This window comes from Portunus trituberculatus, chromosome 27, assembly GCF_017591435.1.
Source record: "Portunus trituberculatus isolate SZX2019 chromosome 27, ASM1759143v1, whole genome shotgun sequence".
Taxonomy (NCBI): domain Eukaryota; kingdom Metazoa; phylum Arthropoda; class Malacostraca; order Decapoda; family Portunidae; genus Portunus; species Portunus trituberculatus.
In genome coordinates, this window is record NC_059281.1 from 14,101,349 (window position 1) to 14,128,797 (window position 27,449).

The 27,449-nt window shown below is 39.6% G+C and overlaps 2 protein-coding genes across 4 annotated transcripts; both read left to right on the forward strand.

Moving 5' to 3' along the window:
• Nucleotides 1-277: 277 nt before the first annotated feature.
• LOC123509493 (beta carbonic anhydrase 1-like) lies at nucleotides 278-2,743 on the forward strand. Its single transcript, XM_045263805.1, has 5 exons — nucleotides 278-481; nucleotides 792-876; nucleotides 1,234-1,373; nucleotides 1,623-1,784; nucleotides 1,931-2,743. The coding sequence occupies exons 1-5, from the start codon at nucleotides 383-385 to the stop codon at nucleotides 2,216-2,218; spliced, it is 774 nt and encodes a 257-aa protein (XP_045119740.1). The 5' UTR covers nucleotides 278-382; the 3' UTR covers nucleotides 2,219-2,743.
• Nucleotides 2,744-4,817: 2,074 nt separating this feature from the next.
• LOC123509393 (dual specificity mitogen-activated protein kinase kinase hemipterous-like) lies at nucleotides 4,818-27,071 on the forward strand. Of its 3 annotated transcripts, none has more exons than XM_045263686.1 (12): nucleotides 4,818-5,185; nucleotides 8,834-9,018; nucleotides 9,201-9,314; nucleotides 9,459-9,683; nucleotides 9,916-10,095; nucleotides 10,678-10,812; nucleotides 11,095-11,183; nucleotides 11,490-11,596; nucleotides 11,903-13,139; nucleotides 18,387-18,491; nucleotides 22,618-22,827; nucleotides 22,998-27,071. In XM_045263686.1, the coding sequence occupies exons 1-12, from the start codon at nucleotides 4,993-4,995 to the stop codon at nucleotides 23,083-23,085; spliced, it is 2,868 nt and encodes a 955-aa protein (XP_045119621.1). In that variant the 5' UTR covers nucleotides 4,818-4,992; the 3' UTR covers nucleotides 23,086-27,071. The 3 variants fall into 3 exon arrangements, with proteins under 3 accessions (XP_045119621.1, XP_045119619.1, XP_045119620.1); XM_045263685.1 differs by lacking the exon at nucleotides 4,818-5,185 and adding an exon at nucleotides 5,442-5,629; XM_045263684.1 differs by lacking the exon at nucleotides 18,387-18,491 and having other exon boundaries at nucleotides 4,954-5,185.
• Nucleotides 27,072-27,449: the final 378 nt, after the last annotated feature.

Below are 27,449 nucleotides of genomic sequence, written 5' to 3' on the forward strand. Positions count from 1 at the left end.
TAATAAACAAAATACAAGTGCAGTCTAATTGAATGAAGGGACAGAAGAAAATAAAACAATGACAGGAAGATGAAGGAAAAATGAGTGAAGAAGAGGAGAATGAGCAGTTATATTTAGAGGAAAAGGAGCAGGAGAAACAAAATAAAGTAAATGTATAAGTGAAGCTTAGCATAAAAAAAAGAGAATGGATAAGTAACAAATAATGAAACGGGCAATTGATTAGATATAAAGTATTAACATGGACGACGAAGAAGAGGAGGAGGAGGAGAAGCGCGTCGTCTGCTTTGAGGCCGCGATCAGCTGGTGGTGTGGTGCAGACGGGACCAGACGCGGGTGCTGTTCTTCCTCTTCCCTTTCCTTCTCTTCCTCCCAGCAGGCCACCATGGGGATGACACGCATACTGCAGGGCATCATGAGGTACAGGAACACGTACAGGGAAAGAATGGTGAAGCAGTTTGAAGTGGTGCGGGATGATCCACATGTAAGTAACGAATAACTGATTGACTGTCTGTGGGTATGGGATCTTCAAGGTTGCTGGCTTCACACTCTCTCTCTCTCTCTCTCTCTCTCTCTCTCTCTCTCTCTCTCTCTCTCTCTCTCTATCTGTTGTGGTCACGTTTTTACTGTGTAGCTTAGCACGTTTGAGATAACCACTTCTCTATAAGATGTGGCTTATTACACAATATTTATTTTTTTATACGAAAATAACTACTTTTTTTTTATATTTAGTTAGTGACTATTTATTTTATGAAGCCTTTTTAATTACTGTGCTGTTTGTTGCATCATTTCAGCCCAAAGCGGTGTTCTTCACGTGTATTGACAGTCGCATGCTGCCCACCAGATTCACACAGACCAATGTTGGAGATATGTTCATTGGTAAGTGGTAGTGCTTTAGTGTACAGCAGGACACTTAAGGCTTACATCTGGCCACTCAAACCTTTGTCATCTCTTGGTTCAGTAAAATATATCGGTTTTTAATCTTTGTCTAATTGCCCAAATATCTCTTTGTTAATTAAGGAAGATGTAGTGTTATCCTGCTCCTCACTAAACACCAAACAAGATCCCAGTTAATGCTGTTGTTTTACTGTACTTTGTTCACACTTCCCACATAGGGTACGTGTACAGTGTTGCTTACATTTGTATCTTATGTATATATGTATGTAGTTTATTGGTGTGTCCTAAGCAACATTGGAATATTCTTGTAAATAATATGTTTCGTGGCCCTTTCCTCAGTGCGTAATGCTGGGAACCTGGTGCCTCATGCCAACCTGAGTGGACACGAGGAGATCACTACAGAGCCCGCCGCGCTTGAGCTGGGGTGTGTCATCAACGGCATCAAGCACGTCATTGTTTGTGGTCACTCAGACTGCAAGGTGTGCATGTTGTCTTGAATTTGTCATGTTTTCTGTGGAGATATCCATATTCCATTCTTTTAACAACCTCACTTATTCATTACAGATTTCTTATAGTTATCATTATGTATATGCTTTTTTCACTGGTTTTATTGAGTTTGGAAAGCAGATTCTATATTTGTATTTGATGGGTATATTTCTTTTGTCATATTTTTTATTTAATTGCATGTACATCAAGATATAAACATAATTACAACTCTGATAACACAGGCTATGAACATGTTGCACATGATGCGCAACAGTGACCGCACACTGCAAGAAATGCTCAAGTTGTCCCCGCTCAAGGCATGGCTGGTGCGTCATGGCCACTCATCCATCGTCAAGTTTGCTCAACTGGAAGTGTCTGATTTCCAAGCCCCATTAGTGTTTCAGGTAACGGAATACTGTCTTTTAAGTAACCTTGCAACACTTCACTGCTGAGTATATGTTATGTACACATCTACATACAACACAGATGCACAACTGCCCACACACCCTCTCATCAACACTCACAGAAGCACTTTGTTTTGGCTTGACAGGCTGAGACTCCAATGAGGCGCTTTGTTGCATACATTGACCCTGACAATCGCTTCAGTGTGGAGGACAAGCTATCTCAAGTCAACACTCTCCAGCAGCTGCAGAACATTGCCAGCTACAACTTTATGAGAGAGGGCCTCTTGAGAAACCGGGTCTACATCCATGCTCTCTGGTTTGACATCTACACGGGTGACATCTACTACTTCTCACGGCAACAGAAGATGTTTGTTGACATCAATGAGACCAACATAGAGAAGCTTCTTGATGAGGTTCTGAAATATTACACATAGTATAAAACTTCCCTGTGCTGGCCATTCCCTGGGTGACACAGCTGGGGCATTAGAAATAAACATATTTAGATTTTTTTTGCATATAAGCACATAAGTAACATAGATATTTTTATCATAGATGTGTATTTTTTTACTTAGTACTTGTACATTTTTTATTTCATAGTACATTTAGTGTTTCCAAAGATGTGCAGATATTCTTGTTATTTTAGAATGGTTTGTAGAATTTGAATATGTTTGTCCATGTTACTGATAGAAAGCTTTGATGAAATAAGTTGAAGTGGATCAGTAACAGATTTATTTAATATTTTGTTTAATTTTATTTTCAATATTTTTTATATTGAATGACTAACATAGTGTAGCTGAAATGAAGTCTTGGGCTTCCACAAAGAGCACCGTCAGTTTGAAGTTTAGTTGGCCCTGAATGAACAAGATTTGACATACAATGCAATTTTGTGATAACATTCAACACAACACTGAATGATTAGAAAAAAATTGAAGCACATGTTTATATTTTGTAACAAAGGTTGTGTGTGTTTCACTGTTTGATCTGCTGCAGTCTCTGATGAGACAGCCAGACGTTACCCTACGGAACGAGCTCAAAGCTCATTATTTCCGATCTTCGGATAGGCCTGAGACCAGGCACACACCACACACCAGGACAACAAGGTCACTACTCCTCGATTTACATCCCGTACCTACTTACTGCTAGGTGAACAGGGGCTACACGTGAAAGGAGACACACCCAAATATCTCCACCCGGCCGTGTGTGTGTGTTTGTATAGATACATTAACAAATATTTGCACAATTTCCACAGGAGACATTCCTTGTGTGTTTCTCACCAGACAGTTTTCTTTGTCTGCTTTATAGCACTGCCAAGTCACAAAATTCTCTCTCTCTCTCTCTCTCTCTCTCTCTCTCTCTCTCTCTCTCTCTCTCTCTCTCTCTCTCTCTCTCTCTCTCTCTCTCTCTCTCTCTCTCTCTCTCTCTCTCTCCAGTATATGAAATGCAGTCAGGTAATATGTTCGGTGTGGCATATTAAAAATCTCGGTATTTATATCCTTATTTTGTACTGTTGAGAAATACTTAACCATTCACTACTAAAAGTACAAGTCCAGACCAGTATTAAGTACAAGACACATTGTTATTCTTGGGCCAGGCAGTAGACACACACAGTAGTCAATGAGTGTGTGGAGTGTGTCTTGCATGTTAAGTAGGTAGAGAAAGGAAGTAGAGATGGTAGGATGGAGAGATAGGAGATTACAAATTAAGAGAGAGAGAGAAAGGGAGAGAATATAAACTTGAAATTAAAGCTAATAAGAGAGAACATTTCAAGCTTTCTCAATGGCAGCCTATCTATTGTACTAACTACCTCAAAGCACAATGTGTTGCAGTTTTCCACTTATGTTTTCATGATCTGAACACATGTAAAATTCTTGCATCTTTCCACATGGCAGCAACTGTTTTTTGCTGCCTCCTACATCAGCTACAGTGTGCAGATGACAGGGAGAATGTGAGTGTGAGTTATCTGTCTGTTTCATGTTCAAGTTGTGTATGATTAACTAACCAGAACCCTTGCAGTAATTATGATTCGTTTATACTGTGTGCAATATGTCTAATACATTATATAGCTTTTATCCGGTAGAATTTTCTTTTCACCTATAGAAATCTGGGAAATGATGAAGAAAGGCGTAAGAACACTGGAAATAGTAATAAATGCGTTATAAATGGGATAGTTAGAAGGCTTTGTAGCACCAAATTTAATAGAAAATTAAAGGCCCTCGATACTGCGTACGGTGTTACTATAAGAGATAGAAAACTCAGCGCACCATATAAGAAAAACAGTACTTCCGCAAGACGCAAGAAAGTAAAAAGGGCGTAAAAAAAAAAAAAAAAAAAAAAGCTGCCTATGATGAGAGTTGAGAAATAAATGAGCTACCGGGTTATCACCCGGAAATATTAGTCGCATGCATGTATATATCCTTATATCTACGTTTTGTGAGGAATGGGATAATAAAGTAAAGCGCGGTGAGATAAAAGTCGATATATAATAGGTCCTTTCCGTTCCTGGCAGTGGTACAAGGATATATCGATTGGATGGCCGTATTGGTGACCCTGGCTATGGGGAGGCGTAGGGTGTGGTGAAATAGGTGTTGGGAGACAAGATGGAGATATACGAGGTCAGACATTCCTCGGCACGAACATACATTGATAGGTTCTTTGCTTTATTAACGATACTATAAGGAACTTTCGATAGCGTGCTTGTAATGAAGGTTGATATATAGAATAGGCCTACACGTTTTGGGGAAAAGGGAATATTAATAAATTATGTGCTATTGGCGTGGAAATATCGATCATTTGGCAGTATTGAAGGCTCTGCATAGGTCTATACATTTTCAGGTGTAACTCAAGGTGATAATAGGAGATCGAAAGGATAAGAGGAAAATTATGGATCCTTAGCATTGATTACGATACAACAAGAGAATATCGACCGTGTGGTTAAATTGGAGATCCTGCATATACGTTTTGGGAAAGCGTGAGCTGCAGTTTGGAGTAAAATAAGGCGTAGTGAGATAAAACATAAACTTATGGATCCTCGGGGTTATTTGGTGTTACTACAAGGAAATACCGATCTCCTGATAGGATAGAAGGCCCTAGATATAAGTTTTGGGAAGTGGCAGGTGTGGTAAGGTGTATTAAGGTGATAATAGTTGGAGAGGCGAAGTGGGAGAGGTGGGAGAGGTGCAGATGGCGCGGTGTGAGGGGCAGGCAACAGATGGCGCTCACTCTCACCTCACTCCAAAGGAAAACAAAAATGGCGACGCTAAGTTCGCTTCAAGACAGATTGCAGGGTCTTGGAACGCGACTACAGGCTGAGAATGAAGCCAAGTCCCGCGAAAGGATGGCGCCTGGCTTCAATCTGGAGCTGACGAGGGAGAGGCCCGGGTCAGAGAGGAGACCCAAGCCCGGTGAGTCCCAGAAAGGTCCTTGTTTTGGTCCTGTGGGTCCTGAGACAGCCACAGGGACACTTATATATTTTGCGTCTTTTTCACCCTACAGTGGGAATTCCTTAGCTCGTGCCATATTTTCTGGTGGTGGGTGGTGGTGGGGGTGTTGTGGCCAGCGGATGGTGTGATGGGGTGTGGGGAAGGGCGTGTGGTAGGTGTGGTGTGTGGTATGGGTCGAGCAGTCACATGACGGGACACCCAGGGCACCCACACCACAGCTGGCCTAGGGTGCGGGGTAAGGCGTAGTAGGCGAGTTTGGCGGCTGAGGTTGCGCTTGTCAAGATGTGTTTGCTGCGTAGGTGTGTGTGATAGGAATAATAGCTACAGTAGTTCCAGAGCAGCCCTATCCAAGCTGTCACTGGAGAAGGTGAATGCCACAGTGCTGGTAGATGCTGATTGTCATGTGTAAGTTACTGAGGCTGTGCTTGTCCTGGTGGTTTTGTCATGTATGCTTCAGCGAGAGTTGTGTGACTAGAACATTGGCTAATATTCCCAGAGCAGCCCTGTCTGAGGTCACAGGCAGGTGAACAGATGGTAAATGTCAAGATGTGTTTGATATAGGAGCTCTAGAGATCAGCTAGGAATTAAATATAATTAGGGTTTATACCATTGTATACCACCAGAATAGAACTACATTAGGGTACCACCTCACTCCCCCCAGTTACCTTATTTGGGGAAGTTAGTCCCATATATAACTGCCATTGAGGCAGAGGTATAGAGTACTTCACAACCATACAGTGTGGATGCTTCTCCTCCTATCCTCAATATGAGTTCGGGGAATGCCATTCGTCACAATCCCTAGTGTGGACACCACTTTATTATTACCCTCCCTGTGGAAAAGCAGAGGCTATTGGAGGATTGAATCATGATACATAAACAGCAGTATTAAGAGGGACATCAGCCAGCCGGATGCACTGGCCAATACCCACTGATTTCAGTGGGAAATAGATTTCTAGTGTGCGTCCAATTTGGGTTTCTTCTGAATCATGGAATGGATTAAGGACATATTTATTGCTTTATTCTTATTATTTTTCCACTGAAATGTGAAAATAATGCCAGAAAGATTTTTATTGTTTGATAAGATAAGCCACCACAAGAACCTCAAAGAATTAATACCAGTACATGCTGAGATTACAATAATACAATTCAATCCTATTTTGAGTACATGATCTGTTACATGTGTGTTGACATACATTAAATCAGAATTGTTTTCTGTTGGTTTCTTGATCAGCCTTGTGTAGTGTCGACTGGGGAAAATCGGACCGTCCAACGAATCGGTACAATTCGGACCGCCTCATTCTTATTTATAATAAATTCATATATAAATTTCTTTTTGAAGTTTTGAGCATTTCACGATAGAAAGTAACTATTTTCACATTTCTTGTGCAGGTTTGATAAAAAAAAAATTGATACAGGAAAGAAATTACAATGATATGACTGAAAGCACTGAATCGTAGCCAAAAAAAAGTGCAGCAAAGTTTGTTTACCAAATCAGCGGTTTTGGCGAACTTTGTTGTGGCGGTCAGACGCGGCTAACTATCCTCTTCCAAATTGATGATTATAGAGTGTTTTACCTCTACTTTAACATGATTTCATCAGCAATACTTTATTTAGCTTTGTTTTCTCACAATTAACGCTCACTTTTTGGTTTAATTTACCCCAGTAAGGAAAATGCGGCGGGGAAATCGAACCGGTAGTTTTTAGTGCGCAATTGTTTATATTTTGAGAATATGCATTAACATATTGCCATGTGCCATCTTTGGCTTATGAAGGGGATTGCTTAGACTCATTATATACCCAATAATTATTATTAGGGTAATTTAAGGAAATTTTTAATGAAGACTATAAGCCTATAAAGGACTTCAAAAAGCTAGGAATTATCCGCTCACACACTCTCTACAGGCTAGTGAGCGATAGCGAGCTCAATAATGTATAGAAAAATTAATGTGGAAACCAATGAGCAGTATTTTTATACCAAAATTCAGCTTCCTGTTGCTCGCTAGCCTGCAGAGTGGGAAGGAAAATTAACGTGACAAGTCTTTTGACACCATGAGCCTATACCCTGTTTTTACTCAGCTGATCCTCTTTCGTCTGCTAGGAGTGCCCATTAGTAATATATATGCATATAATCTGCTTATTATATGCTTATGTATCACTTCATAGGGACCTTATAAAAGTACCTTTCACATTCAGAATAAATAATCTTCTTACTGAATACAATAACTTCAAGTGTTACACCAAAACATTGGCTAAAGTAGCCAAGTAAATGAGTAGGCTATGTAGCCTATGAGTAACAGTTTTTTTGTTCTACACTGTTTCTTGCCATTGATTTTGTTATTTTGAATGTGAAAGGCTCAATGTTTATGAAATAAAACTTTATTTTTTTGAGGAATTGTATCCATTTATATATATATATATATATATATATATATATATATATATATATATATATATATATATATTTTTTTTTTTTTTATCATTTATAAAGCGTGGTTCAAATTACCCCATGGGTGGTTCAGTTTACCCTGGTGGGGCGGTTCACATTACCCCATTTTTTTTTATAACTGAACCACACATTACTTCAAAGCTGAAGAATCTGCTATGAATTATTTATTTATTTTTTTTTTATTTATTATTTTTTTTCATTTATTTATTTTTTTGTTAGTGATTTAAAGGCAATAACTTGCTTATGTTTTCATAAAATTTTTGTAAGTTTATCTTAATAAATGTGGGAACAGTATCAAAGTTTGTCAAAACCTGTTCCAAATTATCCCAGTCGACACTATGTTAAGTGGTGTCGTGCTGTTTGATGTAATGTTGTTACGTTTCTATATTACTGGAACAATGAAGAACATTTCTGTGATGTACAACACCTTCCTCTGACCATAGATTAGTACCAAGTAAGTATTTATGCTAGCTAGAAATTGTCTTGTTGGTTGGAATACTGTTGTTAGACTTTGTATCCTTTGCTAACAGATGATACTACACAGACATCACCATCTGCACACTGCTGACAATTCAGGGAATGCAGGTTTACTTTGTTGGGGAAAGTTTCTGCTTTCATATGTCATGACAAATGAAATGGTAAAGCTGCAGCAAAATGTTTCACAATGTTATTGCATCTTATCAGAAAGATCTTTATAGATAGTAAGACTTGGATTGGTTATCATACCTGAAATCAAAGGATGTTGGTATTGTTTGAGGCTTAAATGTGTGTGTGTGTGTGTGTGTGTGTGGTTTCCATTTTATAGAATAAGAATTGTGTGCGAAGAAAGCTTGCACAGATAGGAAATTAGTGGTTGTATTACCTGAAGGAGGTAACTTGTCTCTGGCAAAGTAGTGGAGATACTGAGAAGGTGGTTCCCACACTTCTCACTCTTTTCTTAGGTCTCTTTTCAACACCTAGGAACTATGTGATAATATTCTTTTGAAAAGCTTACTTTGAGAGGACCATTGGTCCCTCATTTATGATCCATTTTATTCTGATATCACAGGGAGAGCAGCAGTGCAATGAAGTCCTCATAATTGTGGCATGCAAGGAAAGTAATATATCAGCCCTGATAATCTGTAAATAACCATAGTAATAAACCTTTTTTTTTTTTTTTTCAGCATTGACGATAGATAACAAACTTCCCATGCGTCCCAACACTATCTCTGGGCGACAGAGGGAACGACCAAAAATAGAACTTCCGCTGTTGTTTGAGCCCCGACAACAACAGTCTGACCTGCCTGAGCTGGATGCACATGTCAAGGAGATCACCAGAAAAAATGGCAACCTGGTCATAGAAAGCAAGGTAAGTGTTCTGGTGGTGACAATTCACTGAATGCCTCTCCCTCCATTCTTAAGATACATTCATATGTTTGCCTCACAAAAAAATCTTTACCAGTATTTTCTCTCTTCGCTATTTGTCAACTTAATATGTCTAATATGTTGCAATCAGAAAATATGTGTCTACATCAGTGTGTTTCATTGCAGAGTTATAAGAGTTCAATAGAGGACATGGAGTACATTTCCGAGCTAGGCAATGGCACCTCTGGTAATGTGGTAAAGATGCTCCACAAGTCCTCCAAGAAGGTCATAGCAGTCAAGGTTAGTTTGTACTCTGTTATTCCAGATTGTATCAATTGCTGCCCATCTCAAAGAATAGTTGGGATGGTTGGTTTTGATGTTATCCACTTTATTATTTTGAGATTTAGTTTTTAGTTGCTGTCTTCTTTTTTTCTTTCTCAACAGCAAATGCGGAGATCAGGCAACTTGGAGGAAACCAAGCGGGTTTTCTTTGACCTGGAGGTGGTGCTCAAATCTGACTGTCCCTTCATTGTGCAGTGCCTCGGCTGCTTCATCACAGACTCAGACGTGTGGATCTGTATGGAGCTTATGGCCACTTGCCTCGACAAACTTACCAAAAGATATAAGAAACCCATCCCAGAACCTATCCTAGGGAAGATCTCTGTGGCGGTGAGTTACGTCTAACTTGCAAAACAGAGCTATCAAATCATTTATGTTTTGAGGTGGTCAGAGTATACAACAGGGAAGATATGTATATTTCAGATTTGTGCCATCATATTCATAGTGACAGGAAATATTTACATTTTAAAATACTTAAATCACACAAAAATATTGCAGTGTGGATGAATCAGAAACAAACCATTTATTTGGTCATTTCCTCTATAGTTAATTTTTCTTTCAGACATTAAAAGCCCTAAATTACCTCAAGGAGTCACATGGGGTCATCCATCGGGACGTTAAGCCCTCTAACATCCTTCTGGATGAGCGAGGAAACATCAAACTCTGTGACTTTGGCATCTCAGGGAGACTAGTTGACTCAAAGGCCAAGACTCGGAGTGCTGGCTGTGCTGCATACATGGCGGTGAGTGGCGGCCTTGACTGCCCATTCCTAACTTAAGTTCAGCTAAATGAAGGATTGAACAAAGTACAGAACAAAAAAGGAAACTATCACTATCTAGTGTTAATAAAACTTTTGGTATTCCAATGTAGCACAGCATGATTTGATTAATTCCAAAGGGCTCTGCATTTAATGAAACATGAATTTAGGTAATGACATGAGAGACAGACTGTTGGTATGACTGAAGCACCTGTGTAGAGAGCGTTGGCTCTGAGTGGAGCAGGTGTGACTGTGTGGAGGATGACATTGTGTGGCTAGGGAATGAACCAGGGTATCCTCCTATTATTTGTATAAGATGAAATTTTGAAGGCAACATTTGCATTTCTCATGACAAGTGTTTGGTAAGCAGCAGTATTTAATTATTTATTTTATTTATTTTTTATGTATTTTTTTTATTAATCTATTTTTTAATTAATATTTTTCATTTATTTATTTATTTATTTATTTTTTATTTATTTATTTATTCATTCATTCATTCATTCATTCATTCATTCATTTTTTTTTTTTTTTTTTTATTTATTTATTTATTTTTTTTTTCCCTGCCAGCCTGAACGGATAGACCCACCAGACCCTAACAAGCCAGACTACGACATCCGGGCAGATGTGTGGAGCCTTGGCATTACGCTTGTTGAGCTTGCCACTGGCCAGTTTCCGTACAAAGACTGTCGTAATGACTTTGAGGTAAGTACTGCACTACATCAATTCCTGATGATTATTTTCTATGTACTTGGTTCAGATTTGTCTCCCTTCAAGCTGTAATTCCTTGCCTTGTTCATCTATCAGAGATTAAGTGCTAGAAATAAGGAGAGGGGGTATGACATTGCAGCTCAGTGGGATGGAAGGCTAGGAATCCTCTCTTCTTGTACAAATGTGTGTGGTTTAACAAGAACAGAGCACCAAGATCCCCCCTGCCTGAGATATAGATTAAAGAATGTTGTGTAATGCTGACCTCTCTCTTCACAGGTGCTCACCAAAGTTCTTCAGGATGATCCCCCGTCCCTACCAAAAGATGGCACTTTCAGCTCAGAATTCTGTGACTTTGTAAATGACTGGTGGGTAGATTGAATTTTAATTGTTGTAGATACAGTTTTTATCTCAGTTCATATTTGATTTTTAATAGAATTTTATTACTGTATCAGCTGGTGGCATAATCTTGAATATTTTGTGCATGCAGTAGAGATTATGCTTTGTTGATTTAATATGTTGTAGAGTTGACAAAATGACATGAAATAAGACAGATATCATACCTGTAATTGTACTGTATGGTGTTGTGTCAGAAGTACTTTTTGCATTGAAACCATTTCTTTTCCTTGTCTCACTGTGTATATTGAAAGACGCTCCTTTTCTCTGTCTTCCAGCTTAATCAAGGAATATCGCCTACGACCAAAATATAAGAAACTTCTCGACTATGCTTTTATCAAAAAATATGAACAGAAGAAAGTTGACGTTTCAGCGTGGTTTGCAGGTAAGTCTGGCTCTCCTGGGTGGTGGTGGTGGTGCTGGTATTTTTTCCTTTATGTATATTTTGGAGGGAGTTTCCAGCTTCTTCACTCTTTACCTCTTACTTGCATTCAAATATAAGCTAAGTTGTTATTTTATCTTTAAAAAAATGTCTATGATCTATGCTGTATTCATTGGAATTAAAAATTCTTTCTAAATTGCTACTGGAATTAAATAAAGAACATGTGCTAATAATCTTGGAGAAGACGACTTAATGATGCACAAACAGTATTTACGAAATATATACCGAACTGCGTTATTTATTTTTCAGACGTGTGTCGCGCTACGGATCAAAAAGTGCGCAACTCCCCACAAAGAGTAAGTATATTTTCTTCCCCACTACTCTCCAGGGCTTCTCGGTCCACTAGTCGACCACCAAGTGTCCCCAGCAGTGGTGGAGGGGGAGGTGGTGGTGGTGGTAGTGGTGGGGGTGATGCCACTCTTCCACCTCCCCCAGTTGCACCCAGAAGAAGAAGCCGCACCCCCGAGGCCCACAGCCACGACCGCCTCAACCACCACCCACAGCAGCAGCAGCCGCAACAGCACCATTCATCCCCGTCACACCAGCAACAAAATCAGATTCAGCATCAAACGGAAGAAAAATCACATCCCTCCCCACAAAAATATCATCTTCCACATCACTTAGAAAACAGACAAAGGGAGCAAGAGCACCAAAAACAAAGACATCATCATCATCATAGACATAAGCATCAGAATAGTGATGATGATGGTGATGGTGGTGGTAGTGGTGGTGGTGGTGGTGGTGTTAATAGTCCTAGCAGACTCTGTGATGGAAATAGCAGCAGCTGTTGCAGCAGCAGTTGTAGCAGCAGCAACGGCAGCAGCAACGGCAGCAGCAGTGATGGCAATGGCGTGGTTAGTCGCTCCCAGCTTCCAGCATCTCCCAGTCTGACCCGTGCCGTATCTGCTTCGCCATCTCGCTCTGGACCCCCTATATCCCCTGCCCCCTCCCGGGCACTCTCCACCTCTCCACTCCCAAGGACTGTGCTCCCCTCTGCCCACCCTCCCCATTCATACCATGGAGTCAGTCATACAGGGTCCTTCCCTCAGCCCCCTCTCTCAGCCCCCCACCAGTATGCTGTCCCGCCCACCACACAGTCCTTCTCACCATTCAATTACTCACCCCGGCCTTACTCTCATGTGTACAGTCAGTACAGTAACCCGTACACCCAGGTGTTGCCTCCTCGGTCCAGTCACAGTAGTTTTTATAACAGTGGGTGTGGTAGTGTGCGGGACAGCCGGGGTAGTCAGGGTAGCTGTAGCGGTAGCACTCAGTCGTCCAGCTCAGGGACTACCAGTACAACAAACACGACCTGCAGTGGGGCAGGCACCAGCGGCTCCGTCCGGGAGATGGCCTGCAGCTGGCCTACGCCTGGAGGCCAGCGGGAGGCCTGGGGCAGCTGTGCCAGTAGTCAAGGGGGGTCAGCCACCACTACCTCTGTCTCCCAAACTCCTCCCATGCACAGGAAAACACCTGAGCCTGTAAGGTAGGTGCCCTCAGCTCCCCACCCTCCAATCCTGTGGTGCTTGAGTCCAAGACCACCAAGAGCCTAGAGACAGATCCGTTTTCCTCACATTAAAACTTTGATATACAAACTTGAAAATTAAATAATTAATTGCCTGAATATCAAATTAAGTGAAATGTTAGTAATGGAATTTGGATCTATTTCAAAACAATACCAACTGCATCTTTCTTATACCTCATCACACACCGTTCTGATGTGACAGGAATCATTGTACAACATCTTGGTAATCAAAATTTCATTCTGATAAGTTATAAGGAATTGTGAAGTATTTCACAGAGTGCATTGAGATATCAATGTTTTTTACTGCTTATATTTTATATCACATTATTTTTCTCCAAAGTTTATTTCAAACATGTAATTTATATTATATTGATCACTAATAATCAATTTGAGACACACATTAAGTACTTCAGTATTGAATGACAGTAACTTGCATAAACATTGAATGAAGTACCATTTTTTTGTGTTTGAAATGTTGCGGGAATTAGCGTTGCTAGAGGTGTGTGAAGAGGTGAGAGAAGCAGGTGTGTAGTGGTTCAAGCTGCCACACCTGATGGAACTGTGCTAACATTTGTGATCCTTCCTCTTTTCATCTTGATAGATCAGTCAATTGATTTCCCTCAAAAGTTATTATACATGTGTATTCTATTTTTTACACAATAGATATTCATAGTTAAAGTTTTGAAACTTTTAAAAGTACCTGAGTATTTTTGCACTTCGACATTCCTAAAAATTACGTAACAACTTTTGTTTTGTGGGAAATTTATTGATGCTGATGAACTGTGGTACTCCATTAATAATTCACTAATCATTTTCCTTGGCATGGTGGTTCAAGAATACATTTCAAAGAAGTTGCATACTAAAGGAATCAATATAAACCACTACTAGTACTTTTTTTACTAAGCACCTACCAGTGTATACAAGATGAATGAACACAATGGGAAGTACTTTTGAATCATCCATGCCTATGCTGATCTGGTGTTAACGAGTACTTTAATAATCATAAGAAATATCAACAACCATAACAGCTCCTGGGGAACAAGATCAGATCATTACAAATTCACATGACTCACTAGAAACAAAATTTGGTGCAGTAGTCTTCATGCCAGACCAGGTGTGTGTGAACCTCTCCCAGGTGACCACAGCTGGCTGGGCTGTGGTTGTGGTGATATGCCTCTGCCTGGGTGGTGCTTGATGCCTGAAGGTAGCTCCCTCCAACCCCCCACACTCACCTGTCCACACATACATGTACATCATCCACACACATAAACACACACACAGTTTTTATGTTGTGTGCATGGAAAAGGAATGGAGATGTAGAATTGTCATCCCACAGAGAAAAAATGTTTATGAGTTAGCTATATGAGTGTGTGTGACATATTAGTATGAGTAGTTCTCCAGATTAAGGAAGAGCTGAACATGAACTGAATTACTGATTTGCTCTGATTGAAATTGTAAATAGGATCTAACACTACACCCAAATAAAACATAACATTATGGGAACAATTTTGATAGTTCTGAGGAAGTCAGGATAAAATCTAACATCAGTAACTTAAAATATTCCACTTTTGCACTGAGAAGATCATTGGCACATCCACAAAGTTATGCCATTTATCAGTTCACAGTAAACAAGTAAATTCTTTTTGTTAATTTGGTCCAGACACAACCCAAAGAGAAATTTTCTGTACCACATATGTATCCAAAGATAATATAGTCCTAACCTTAGAAGCAAGAGGGAAAGAAAAGAACACCTCACAGCTGCACAAGTGTAACACCTCTCTCATGTTTATGCCTGCTTTGACACCACACATTCTTGTCTGTGCCTTTACCTTCATTGCATGTGATGTGAAATGTAATGCCCTTTTGCATGGTTTGTTTACTTGTTAGAACCTTGTGTCCACCAGTTCTTACCAACTAAATATTAACTTGTCCTGATATACTAATGAAAGTCAAGATGAATGTCAACTTTTGTTCTAAAACTAACTGCTTGAAAGTCGTTATATTAGATTCTCAATTACAAATTATCATAGTATTAGAATTCTGGACATGCTAAATTTAATTGCAGACTTTATGTACTGAGATGGCAACCTTCTTGTTAAGGACCACTGCTGAGTCTCAATCAAAGTCAGACCTGCATCACTTGCCACAGCTGGAATGAGTGTGTGTCCTCCTGGGCAGCACATTAGCACAGTTGTAGTAAGGGTGCAAGAAAAATTTGGCTGTCCTAGATATCATTGATTTCAGCTACCAAATGTTTTTAGTTATATTTTTACTTTGGAATGGAATGTCATCACCAGTGTGTAGAAATAATGAGAAGTGAAGTAGTGACATTAAACTGAACACCCAAGACAAGGTTCTAACTGCTGTACTTTGGTGTGTGCTGCTGTAGTAGATGCACTGTGGGGCTTCCTGGGGCTGCCAAGGGGCCACACCTGCACAGTAGTTTTGCTCTTCCCCAGCCAGCCACACACCTGCTGCTCCCTACCTCTACACCACCCAGTGCCAAATGGATCCCAGTTCCCTTGCAGACAGCCATGATGTACAGTACATGTTGAGTAGATCAGTATTCAAGGGAAGAAACACCTTTGAGTATTGGCTGATGCAGGTATCAACCCTGAAGCTCAGTTTTACATGTCTGTCTTCATACATAAGGGAGAGAGAAGAGGAGAGGGAAGTGGTGGCTGGCAGGGATGAGGCCAACACGTGTACTGTAGCTCTAGGTAACCTAAGCCGATGCTTGAAGTAGCCAGCAAGTCACACATTGAGTCCATCGCCCACAACTCTGCAGCAGCTGTAGTAGTGCCTCATCCTCAAGACACCGGCTGGAACAGATGTGCTGTTGTAGAGATGACCATAGGATGTTGTAGAATGAAGTGTATATGTGTGCAGTGTGCTAGAGCCTAAGACTTGTAATACTCCATCAGCATTATTTATCAGAATAACAATGATTTTTCATTTGAATATGCACTGATGTGTGCGTGTATGTGTGTGTATCATCTCACCCTCCATAAGTTGAGCCAAGAAACAAATTATGTATTCTCACAAACTTATCATCATATCCTCAGTGACCTGAAGCACCAAATGTTGCCAGTGTCTATTTCAAGCTGTCAGAAGATTCCACCTGAGGCTGATCCTGTAGTGTAGTGTAATCAGGACTTTATAATGGTGCTTCTGAGGATGTTTATTCATGTGTATGACTGAACAGTTGCCCAAGGTAATGATCTCGTAAAGAGTGTTCCTGACAGAGAGGGAGTGTCCAGCAACTCTCCATCCATCACAATCCTGGCAGTTCATTGGTCCACATATTGATTCACAAACTTGATTATATCAGTACTTGGGGAAACTGCTGACACAAACTTGTATATTATGGAGGGTGAGACTTGCACAATATTAGCATCAGTGTGAGTGTTTCTGTGCTGGACAAAGGTTATTAATGCCAAGGAACAAAGGAACAAGTCATAAGCTCTATTTGAAGATTTAATGGCAGTTTTGGTCTATTTGTTTCTGCATATACTGCAAGATGTTCATTTTGGTTTGTCTCCCTTTGTGTGATTTTATTTTTTTTTTTTATTTATTTTTTTTTTTTTTTTGTGCTTGTAGTATTTTGTGTTTGTTTTTATGTACAGGTCTCTCTCTCTCTCTCTCTCTCTCTCTCTCTCTCTCTCTCTCTCTCTCTCTCTCTCTCTCTCTCTCTCTCTCTCTCTCTCTCTCTCTCTCTCTCTCTCTCTCTCTCTCTCTCTCTCTCTCTCTCCAAAACTGGATAAATAAAGCTTAAGTGGTACAAACCTGACAAACCTTGCCATATTGCCACATATAGGAGCAAATCATTCATTTCTACGAATCTTTAATAGTAATTTCAAGGAATGAAAAAGAAATCTTGGGAAAGTAGTTTCCTACTGTGTGTTGCTGCAATGACATTTACAAAATCTGTTCATAAAAGATCCAATCTTAGTATGGCTTACTGAAAGCTGATGTATCACCAGATATCAATGATAATAGGGTACAATACCTTTTAATAATTGGCTGTGTCAATGGTGCACACTGCAGCATTATCATGTCTTCTAAATCTTCAAAGGAAGGAGAATTTAAGACCATCAAGTCCCCAGGTGTTTGTTTCTGTCCTAGTTTTACTTCATCCTCTTATCAGTGTATCTCAGGTGTTTGGAACAGACAGATGGAGTGATACTGTGATTGGCAAGAGTTTACTGTATGGTTCTGCACTGCTTAGACTTGTAGCTGCCACCTTCCTCTTATTTATACCTTCCCACTGTCCCATATCTCTGCATCCTAGCTTGGTTGTGATTGAGTATTGCCTTTATTCTGAGGCAACATTGGTTGACTGTAACCAAGCACTTGATTCTGTATATTTATATTGAGTTGTTATCATGTTTTGTTTTTGTTGTGGTTTTGGTTGGCATTGACATGTAGACCTCAAAGTACTATATTTATGTCAATGCCTGTGACAGGCGTGCTGGTAGTCACATGTGTGGTATTTGCAGGTGTGCTCTACATAAGTTCTCCCTCTTCACCTTCCACCCTTCTTTCACTGGGGGCACGACCTCAGTGGTGTTCTGTCCCTGCCTTATGGGGAACTCCTCTGCATCAGCCGTACCATCCAGGCTTGAGGTTATTTATCACACATATCTTAGTCACAGTGTTCCACATGCACCACACACACTATAATAAAAGTGCTAGAAAGCTTTCTCAAGAAAAGCATGTAATGTAGTCAGAGTTTTTTCTGTGCTGTAATTCCCTGCACAGATAAATTTTTTGACAGGCACAGTTCAACTAATTGAAACATTTTTCTAATGACCTTAACTTATATAACATTTAGCTTGATTTTTTATATCTTTGGTAAGGATTCCTGGTATCTGGAGAATTTTCATTAACCAATAGGAATGTGCATGGAGCTAGAAATCTCTCCTTTTGATGCAGCATTTCTTTAGTGTGGTGATGAGCCTCCTAGGTGTCTCAGGGTGTCACTGTGGGTCCTGGTGTGCGGGATGCTTGGCCTTGGATGCGTTTGAGTAGTAGTCACATAGGTGTTAGTCTTATCTCACTGGGAAGGGGCAAGGCTTTGTGGGGCACCTTAAGATCATGCTGGTCCAGGTGTGCAAGGCGTCCTTGGCCAGAGCACCTCAGACCTGCACTCCACCCATGGGTGTGTGCGTGTCTGTCATGCCGCATGTGGTGGTGTCGTGTTTTTAGGTTCAACCCCGAGCCGTGGGCTCCCCGCGGCCGCTTTGCTCAGCCCGCCCACTCCCACCACTTCCGCTCACACTCCACTGACCTCACCACAAGGGGCCTCCCCAGGTACGTATGTCCCCACTACCGCCACCCAAGGACCCTCATCTTTCCTCCCTCACAGCTTCCTCTCTTGCAGTGTCTGGAGTCTCTGGCCACATTTGTTTGTGTCATGAGACAAGTATTTGTATTAAGTTGCATTCCATTGGTTAGTGAATGCTTCAGAAGTTGTAGTGCATCCCTTTGTGTGTTACCCTCCACCTCCTGCCCCTACCATGCTCCCCAACTCAGGATTAAAGTACCTTTTTTAGATTTTTTAGCACTTATACACTAGCATGGTCAAAGCTATAACTATTCATATTTTTTAATGCATCGGAAGATATTGAGATAGTCCTGTTTAAATTGCGTTCATGCTATAGGAATGCTTCTCCTGATATTCTATAGTGCTTAATTAGAAATATTTTTTAGGGGATGGAGAGTTTGGTGTGTGTGGGTGCACAGCTCCAGCATGAGGAGTGCTCAGGCTTCCAGCATGGCACAGGCTGTACAGGTTGAATATTTCTATTTGGAATGTTTATGTTGAACATAAGCACCATGTCATCTTTGTCACTTTATTAATGTTGTAATGTTGGGTGTGTGATTTCTTTTTAGGTATGATGGGGATGAGTTTGGAGACTCCATTGATGATGGAGCAGATACAATATGTAAAGCATTGATGTCTTTTCTAGACGGAATGAATAGAAAATTAAATTTGGGCAACTCCATTAAAACTGGAGTTTATCTTGCCAATAAGATTATTAAATTTTCAAAGATAATTTTCTTATTTTGGAAAAATTTACCAATTAGAATCTTGTATAATACAAGAGAACTATGATGAAAAGATCATATAAAAGCAAGAGTTAAGTAGACAATTTCCTGACTATATGTGTTGAAAATATTCATAGTTGATTGCTTTCCCACTCTGTGGCCATGGTAGTTACCTTAGTGAGTGCAGCTATGCTTTTCCTCTTCTTAAATTGACTGGTGAATGAGTATCAAGGGCAGTATTTGAGTAAGGCTACCTTTGGTCTTTGGATGACACAGTAGTCGCAGATGTTGGATGAATGTACGTTGTAATACCACAGGTGTAGAGACTCGGTTCACTGAGATGAGCAGTGCAGCTTTTCGCTGGACAGTAGATTTGGTGTACTAAAGGGAACACCTAAATTTTTCTCTTTAGGAGCTGACACCAGACTTCTCTAACTGAACTATATTCAACTATTACTATCTGTAGAATCTTCATATTCCATGAATTCTTCAAATGGTGTAGAAGATGCATGGTGGAGGTTCTGATTTGTTTTATGAAGTGGTTCAGAGAGTTTGGTAGCTACAGACACATGACACTCGAGTAAAACTCTTGTATTGGGTGAAGTCTCTTGTGAGAAAGATTCTCCTGTGACAGAGTGTGATGAGCTTGTGACAAAGCTTCTTGATATATGTACTCTGATGAAAATTTTAACCTGCTATTGAAATATCTTCAGAAATAGATTCATCATATCCACATCACTGAATATGAGGCCTTTTCCCATGTGCCCTCCTTGGTCTTCTTGTGTGAGCTGCTGTGGTGGCAAGTTTGTTAGTGATGAGCATTGGTTATCTTACTCCTTAGAAACATAAATGTGATTGGATGGTCATGGGTGGGATTTTGAATGTGTGCATTTGTGTGAGGTAATCATACTCTCAGCTTGATTAATCTTGGAAATATATAATACAGGCCAGCGATAATTTTTTACCTCAGTATTTCCAGACTTCTAATGCTAAGCCAGGTGAACACTGTATGGGGAGTGTGTGAGTGTATGTGTGGATGAGAGGTGTGTGCTTGTCACTGTGATGGATGGATGTTGGTGGTGACTGATAATGATGCCAGGATGTCAATGAGTTTGTTTGTTGACTCCCACTGCCACAGAAATAGTACTTGTATTTTGTGTATTAAATGTTCACAGAGTTTATCACAAAGTACATATTTTTATTAGTGTATTATTGATAATTAGATTTTCTTTTTCTTAGTTATATTCTATATCTATTTGTTTCAGGGATGAGAAAATTGTTATTTTCACAAAAAAGACAAGTATTTAAAAGATTCTGTGTATTAGTGGACTTCTCTTAGGTTATAATGCTGAAAGTTATTTATTTATTTTTTCAGATAGTATATCTGTTTTGTGTAAAATGATTGGTTTTATTTAGATATTTAGACTATTTTGTTTATTTTTGTATGGGGAGAAATTGAAGTATTGTTTGATCTATTTTTTGTAGTACTCCATGTCTTTGTATATATGTACATTATTTGATGCAGCAGAGTGTTGTTGCATTAGAGTCCAGCTGCATGCACAGGGAGGAAGAACTTTTGTTCTTTTAAACCACTTTTTAATTTTTTTTATTTATTTTTTTTATTTTTTATTTTTTTCCAAACATTCCTTGTTTTTAAATTTTTAAGATATGAAATATTATAGATATAATTTGACAGTGAGGTTTTTTTATTTTGTATAGACTGATATAATTCTTGTAATGAGCAGAAGTTAAGTGGATGTATAAGCCAAATGTTACTATAATAGTATTGTTTTTTTATAGAAAAGACAGCAGTGGCCTTGAGTTGACCAATAAATAAGTGTGTGAGTCACCAGGAGTGATGAGTAGGTGGGAGGCAGAGTGGCAGTATAAAATGGCTCCATTTCTATTTGACTATTGCAGTTGTTGAAATTTATGTTTTCACTTTTATTTTAGTGACTGCAGTTTCTGTTTATATTTGTCCTTTTTAGTCTGGAGCCTATTTATTAGATGTTGGTAAGGCAGTTCAGCATGGCTTGCCATATTTACATCTCACTTAGAAGAAAGTTTTAACTGAATACTGTTATGCAAAATTTTTTAAAATTGTGTTGATTTTACATGATTATTTTTGTTGATAAGTCAGTCATATTTTATTGAAATTTCCTAAAGAAGCACTGTGTGTTGGGAGTGGCATGTTTCCTGTGTCTTTGAGAACCAGTTTGACCACACTGCTCCACCCGTTCTGCTTGACTCCTCAATACCCTGGCCTGCTACATGTGTCCCTGAATAGCATGCCAGGACTACCTTGTACTGTAAAGCGTAGGAAGCTACTCTTGTTTTATACATTTGTATGTAGTGTGTCCAAAGGAAACCTTATACATGTGTTATCACTCAGTAATGCATCAAAGGTCACACTCACATGTATTTGGTTGTCCTAATCCCCTCAGTCCTGAGCTTGCACCAAAGAACATAATTTTTCTGTATAGTACACATTTATTATTTTGTTAGTATAGTAGTTTTTGATTAGTTTGATGCAATTATTCTTTAGAAGGAAAATCCTATGTTTGCAGGTGCAAATATTTTTTAGTGGTTGTGTATGTTCCCTGAGATGTTTGGATTCTGTATGTATCATTGCTGTGATTGCTGTGAGGCTTGTACATTCCTTGAACTGGTGTTTGCTCAGAGCCACAGCAGATCTCAGGTGATCCTGCTTGTCTTGACTCTTGCTTGCAAGTTATCAAAAGTCAGTTTTCTATGTTGGCCTATGATTCATACTCAAGGCAAAATTATATTTTAACATTTTACCTGATATGATTGAATGATTCTTATGATATGATAATGACATTCCATTCCATATCTAGTCAATAGCATAATGTATATTGTATGTTACAAAATTATTTTGTTAATTTTCTTGTCTGGGTGAATTTTCTGTTCTTTTGATAATGAAAGTGTCTGCATGACCAGTAAAGTTATGCACTTATAGACTGCAAGCCAGTACGTATATTACTTTGTTCGTAGTTGTGATTCGTAAAAGAAAATTGCAGACTCAAGAATTTTTTCATTTTATATATTGATTACAAAACAAATTTTACTTAATTCATCTTGTATATAAGACAACTATGCTAAATATCCATTTGGATTAAGAAAACATGTTTTGCTCTTGTCAGAAATGAAAAATCTTCTTTACTACTTTCATTATAGATATATGGACACCATAAGTTTATTCAAGAGTTAAAAGAGTAGATTTTTAAAGACTTTCAACTTAAATGTGATTTCAAGTATCGTAGATCAGAAATTTTAGTTAAAATGATAATTAATAGTTAGGTTAAAGTAGTTAAGGAGGATATGATGTTTATATTACTTGTGTGACTCCTTCTTTCTGCCCACACAGCTCCCGGTACCCTCCAACCTACCTGCCCCCCCATGTGTCCCCCCTCGTCTCTCGAAGGAAGGTGGAGAACAGAACAGCAGCCACCACAACAGCAAACGGCAGCAGCCACAACCACAGTCATCCAAGCCAAGTGTCAACAGCAGCACCGTTACCCGGCTCTAGTGCTGGCCTGCCCCCAGCCCCCCCCAGCCTCACTACCCCACACTATAGGTCAGTTTGTCAACTTAGCTACATATTTTTCCTGTGCTCATATCACTCCCATATCTTCAACATCTTTATCCTCAGGTTCCCAAAAAATCTTAGAACTTCTCAATGAAATTAATGTCTTCCTCATAAATACAGGATTAAGAATTCCACCTATCATGATTTCCTTTGTGCAGGTACACTCAGGAAGCATATTACAACAGCCGACCTTACTACACACCTGAACCACAGCGCAGAATATTTCCCCGGCTGGGCAATCCATGACCCCGAAGGGTGGATCCCAAAGAGGCCTCCCGCCCTGTCTGCCAGCCCCATCATCTCCTCAGCAGCCACAAGCGAACAGGGTAGAGCCTCTGGACCAGGCTCTCAGACCTCTTGTTCCAGGGGGGGAGGGAGAATGGCCAGACAGCACCACTACAGGCCTCGACCCAGCACTCTCTTGCACCCTGTAACCAGCTAGTCACTTGCCCGGTGTTACTTTTTATTTTGATTTTTTATTTATTGTATTTTATCTTTTTTTCTGGTAATGTGGTGTAACTTGTGGTATATGTACATTATGGGCTGTACACCCATGATAATGTCCACTGCTGCACCTTAGTGGTTGGCGCCTCCCTCCCAGAGGTGTTGGGCAGACCCAGTCTGTGATGGCCAACCCAGAGTGGGTGCCATTCTGACCACAACATTTCTGGCCAAGAGCAACTAAATCCAGATGTAATGAGGAGACAGATAACCACAGTACCTGAATTAATACATGAGTTCAGTAGACTTTAAATACAAAGTCATGAAATAAAAACACATTACTAAAATTTCAGCATAAATATTCTCTTATACTAAGAAGAGAGAACTCCATTATATAGTTATAATATTGAACCCTTTCAATTGTTTCATCCTCGTGGAGATGATATTGGAATGGTTGATAGAAAGAAAGCATCCCCAGATTCTTAGTATTAGTTATTGCAATTTGTATAATTCAGTGGGAAGATAAGGTTTAAAATATTAATTGTGAAGACATTTCCAATTATACTGCATGACAGTGGCACTTTAAAATTGCACCTAATTTTCATGATGTGCAGGAGTGGTTGGGCTGGCAGGTCACTGGGACTTGTGGGTTGTGATTCCCGGTAGGAGAAGCTGGTGAGGGGTGTGGGGGAGGAGGGAATGTGAAGCTGGTGGCTCTTCTTTTCTTTTCTTTTTTCCTCCTCACAAAGCCTTATTCTCCGGCATTATGAGGCTCAGTTCATCCCTTGTTCAACATTGGTAGGATCTGTGAGACTCCAGGAGAAGCTTTCTAGGAAAAAAATGTAAAGGGAAACCTCCTCCAGACATACCTTTGCTAGACATGGAACACTTGAGAGTTCAAATGAACGTTTACCTCAGTTATTTGTGAATTACTGTGCCTTTCACATGGATATCACCTGTTGGGCTGTGCTTGTAGAGGTCAGGCAGCAGCTGGGTCACTGCTCCACCTCTGCCTGCTCGCCTCTCCTGGGCCAGAAGTGAAAATGAAGTCAGTGCTGCGCAGCACCCACCTGGCGCACCACCTGGCCAATGATGGCTCTGCTAGTCTGGTACTGTTACCTGTGGACAGCCTTCATCATACTTGTACCTCTGCTTTTAATACTTGAAAAATAGTTACTCTTATTTGAAAGTGATAATAAGGTCTTCATGTAGATAACTCATGATATATTTTTAACTGGAATTTAAATCTATATTAAGAATATGAAAACAGTGATGCTTACAGATAAGTTAAATTAAAATATTTTTCTGTAAGTGCAGTGCAAAATGTCTTAAATCATGCATGGTGATTTTTCCTAAACTTGTATCATATAGGAAGAATTTGATATGTATCAGTAAAATGGCAACACTTGCCATGCTGCTCTGTGATGGATGTGCTGGAGTTTGTTGTGGAAATGATTGTTCTCAACATCTAAAGTCATCCTTTGGTCACAATATATGATTCCAAAGTTGTTATTTTCTCCTTGCGTCTGTGATGCTGCCTCATTGGCTAAGTTTGGATGCATTGATTTTATGTAGTGTCTTATCTCTCCAGTAGATATTTCCTTTTTGGGAAGAAGTATGATCACACACTGCAGCAGCAGTAGCATCATGTACTCTGTCTTGCCAGAGTAGAGAGCCAGCAAATACAATATCTCCCCTGATGAAACTTAGCTTTGCAAAAAAAATAAATAAATAAAAAAAATAAAAAAATAAAAAAATAAATAAAAATAAAAAAATTCATGATAATCTAACTAATTTCTATTTTATTACCAATATGACATTAATCTGGTGTCATTGCTAGGCCTTATACTAGCCAGGATGTTAGAAGAGCTCATTTTATCCCCACACACAGACGTCCAAGGAATAAAGCCTGCAAAAGTGCCTCAGGTAGTGAAGACATTGGCTTTTGATGACCACATCACATAGAAAACTAGGATTCTCTTCAAAGCACATCAAGGAGTGTTAACTAGTATTCATCATCAGCCTTGTTTAGTACCTATTGAAATGTACTGTACATAGTTTTGTTCATGTTAACTTCATTTAGCACAGGTTGTGACAGTGGAGGGTTGGGCTGGCCTCTCATTACCTTCCATGTCTTGTCTGTTGGCTCTCACCTCTTGGCTCTCAGTGTTGATCATTTCTTCTTGTCATGTCTTTATATGAGCACAAATTTTTTTTTGCTCCCATATTTTGTAGTTGTGTAGGGGAAGAAATTATTGTATAGGTATCCTCACAAAATTTCCTTTTAAAGATTGTACTCTTGTTTGTGTTCAAATACTATGTAATATTGGGTATGTAACACTGTTGTCATCAGGTAATTAGTAGTCTTCAGAAGTACCATTTCATCTCAACCCACATTCTATCAGTTCTGTTGTTTGTCACCAAAACTTTTTTTTCTTTCTTTCTTTATTTATTTATTTATTTTTTTTTTTTTTCTTTCAGCAATTATGTCTTAACTTATTTTGATTGTGGTGAAGTTTTCATGTTGATATTTTTCACTTTGGTTATAATTGTTAGTTTCTTTGATGATAGCAAGAGGTACACTTCATCCACCTTATAATAAGGGAAAATGTTGCAGTGTGCAGCACCCAGTCAGGCATCATAGCAGCACCAGCAGGCAGCAGAGTGGGTCTTGAATCTGCTTCACCTCTGGCCACTGAGTTGAAGAACCTCCTTTCAAAATATCTACTTGCCTTTACCTTTCACACGAGACCAGCTGCCTGGCTCTGGGCTACAAGTATACCCTGTGCCCCCACAGGCTCTCACAGTCATGCTGCTGTTCACTTTCATGTGTGAATTATTATGCAGCACCATCATCCTTTTTAAAACTCATAAATTTACTCTTGATTCTCTTAGATGTAAATGTGTGGGATGTTATTACATTATCATCAATAATCCAATTTTCTCTATTAAGATGGGAGACCTAGGACATTCAATTGAGCCAAATGGTAAAACAGATTGTCACATTCACTTTCCATTCAAGGTATGACATTCTCATTCCACAAAGCCACATGTGCCTGTCTAGTTTTTCTGGGTCCTGAGCAAGTACAGGGTTCAGTTCCAGGTTTCTGTGACCTTTTTGTTCTTTCTTAATTACAAACTAAAAGAGGAAGCAGAATATGAAACTCTCACCTTCTTCTGATACTTACATATAGGATCACACGAGGCTGCTTGCACGACAAAACTAGTAGTCCATAGGGTCACCAAGTCCTGACACTATATCAGTTTATTACATGGCATAAATATTTCCTCTCTCTTTAGAAACTCCAGTCACTAGTTAAGAATAGAAGCTTGGCAGAGCTCAGTGACCAGAGAAAGGCAGCTTTGTGATCCACTTCTTGCCATCAATTTATTCATCAAAATCTGTTATACACATTGTTTTGGCATATAGTTCATGGCTTCCATGGATCCAGCCACTTCAGGAAGTCACAAACATAAAACTGGATCTGTTGTTGTCGTTCCGTTTACATGGATTTTATCGGTTGTGCATTTCGTGTGGTGGCCTCCCGCCCACCAGCCAGGACCTGACCCTCAATAAGTATTATTATCCGAGGCTCAGTTGGCGGCCCACACACTCACCACTCTTCTTGAGGGTTGTATGTATGTATGTACGTACGTTTGTATGTATGTATGTTTGTATATTTTGCATGAGTGGCATAGTATTCCAGTGCTAAAGTTTGTTTTATTTATAACAATGTGTATATGATGTAAAAAATAATATTAGTTATGATAATAATAAAATATTAATTAATTACAGGCTATTTTCATGACGGCAATCAGAAGTTTGACTAATGAAATAGGTACTATTAGCTGGAAGCAGGCTTTGGGAGAAAGTTTCGGTGAATTCTTGGAAGTGCAGTGTGATACAGGCAACTTGCATACCATCCTCGAGTCGGTGTGACAGCCCTGTCATATGTCATCTCGCTCAGAGGCACGCTAGCTGATACGCAGCGTGTATTGAGCGTGACGGCATCGCTTATGAAAGGTATGGTATCCATTCACATTAAAGGACCAATCAATGCCAGACAGTTTATAGCACATTTCAGCGTCGGCTGGCGAGTTGAGCCGTTCATTTCCCTGCTGGTGGAGGTTTTACAATTCTCTGGCAACCTCTTGTGATGTGGATCTCG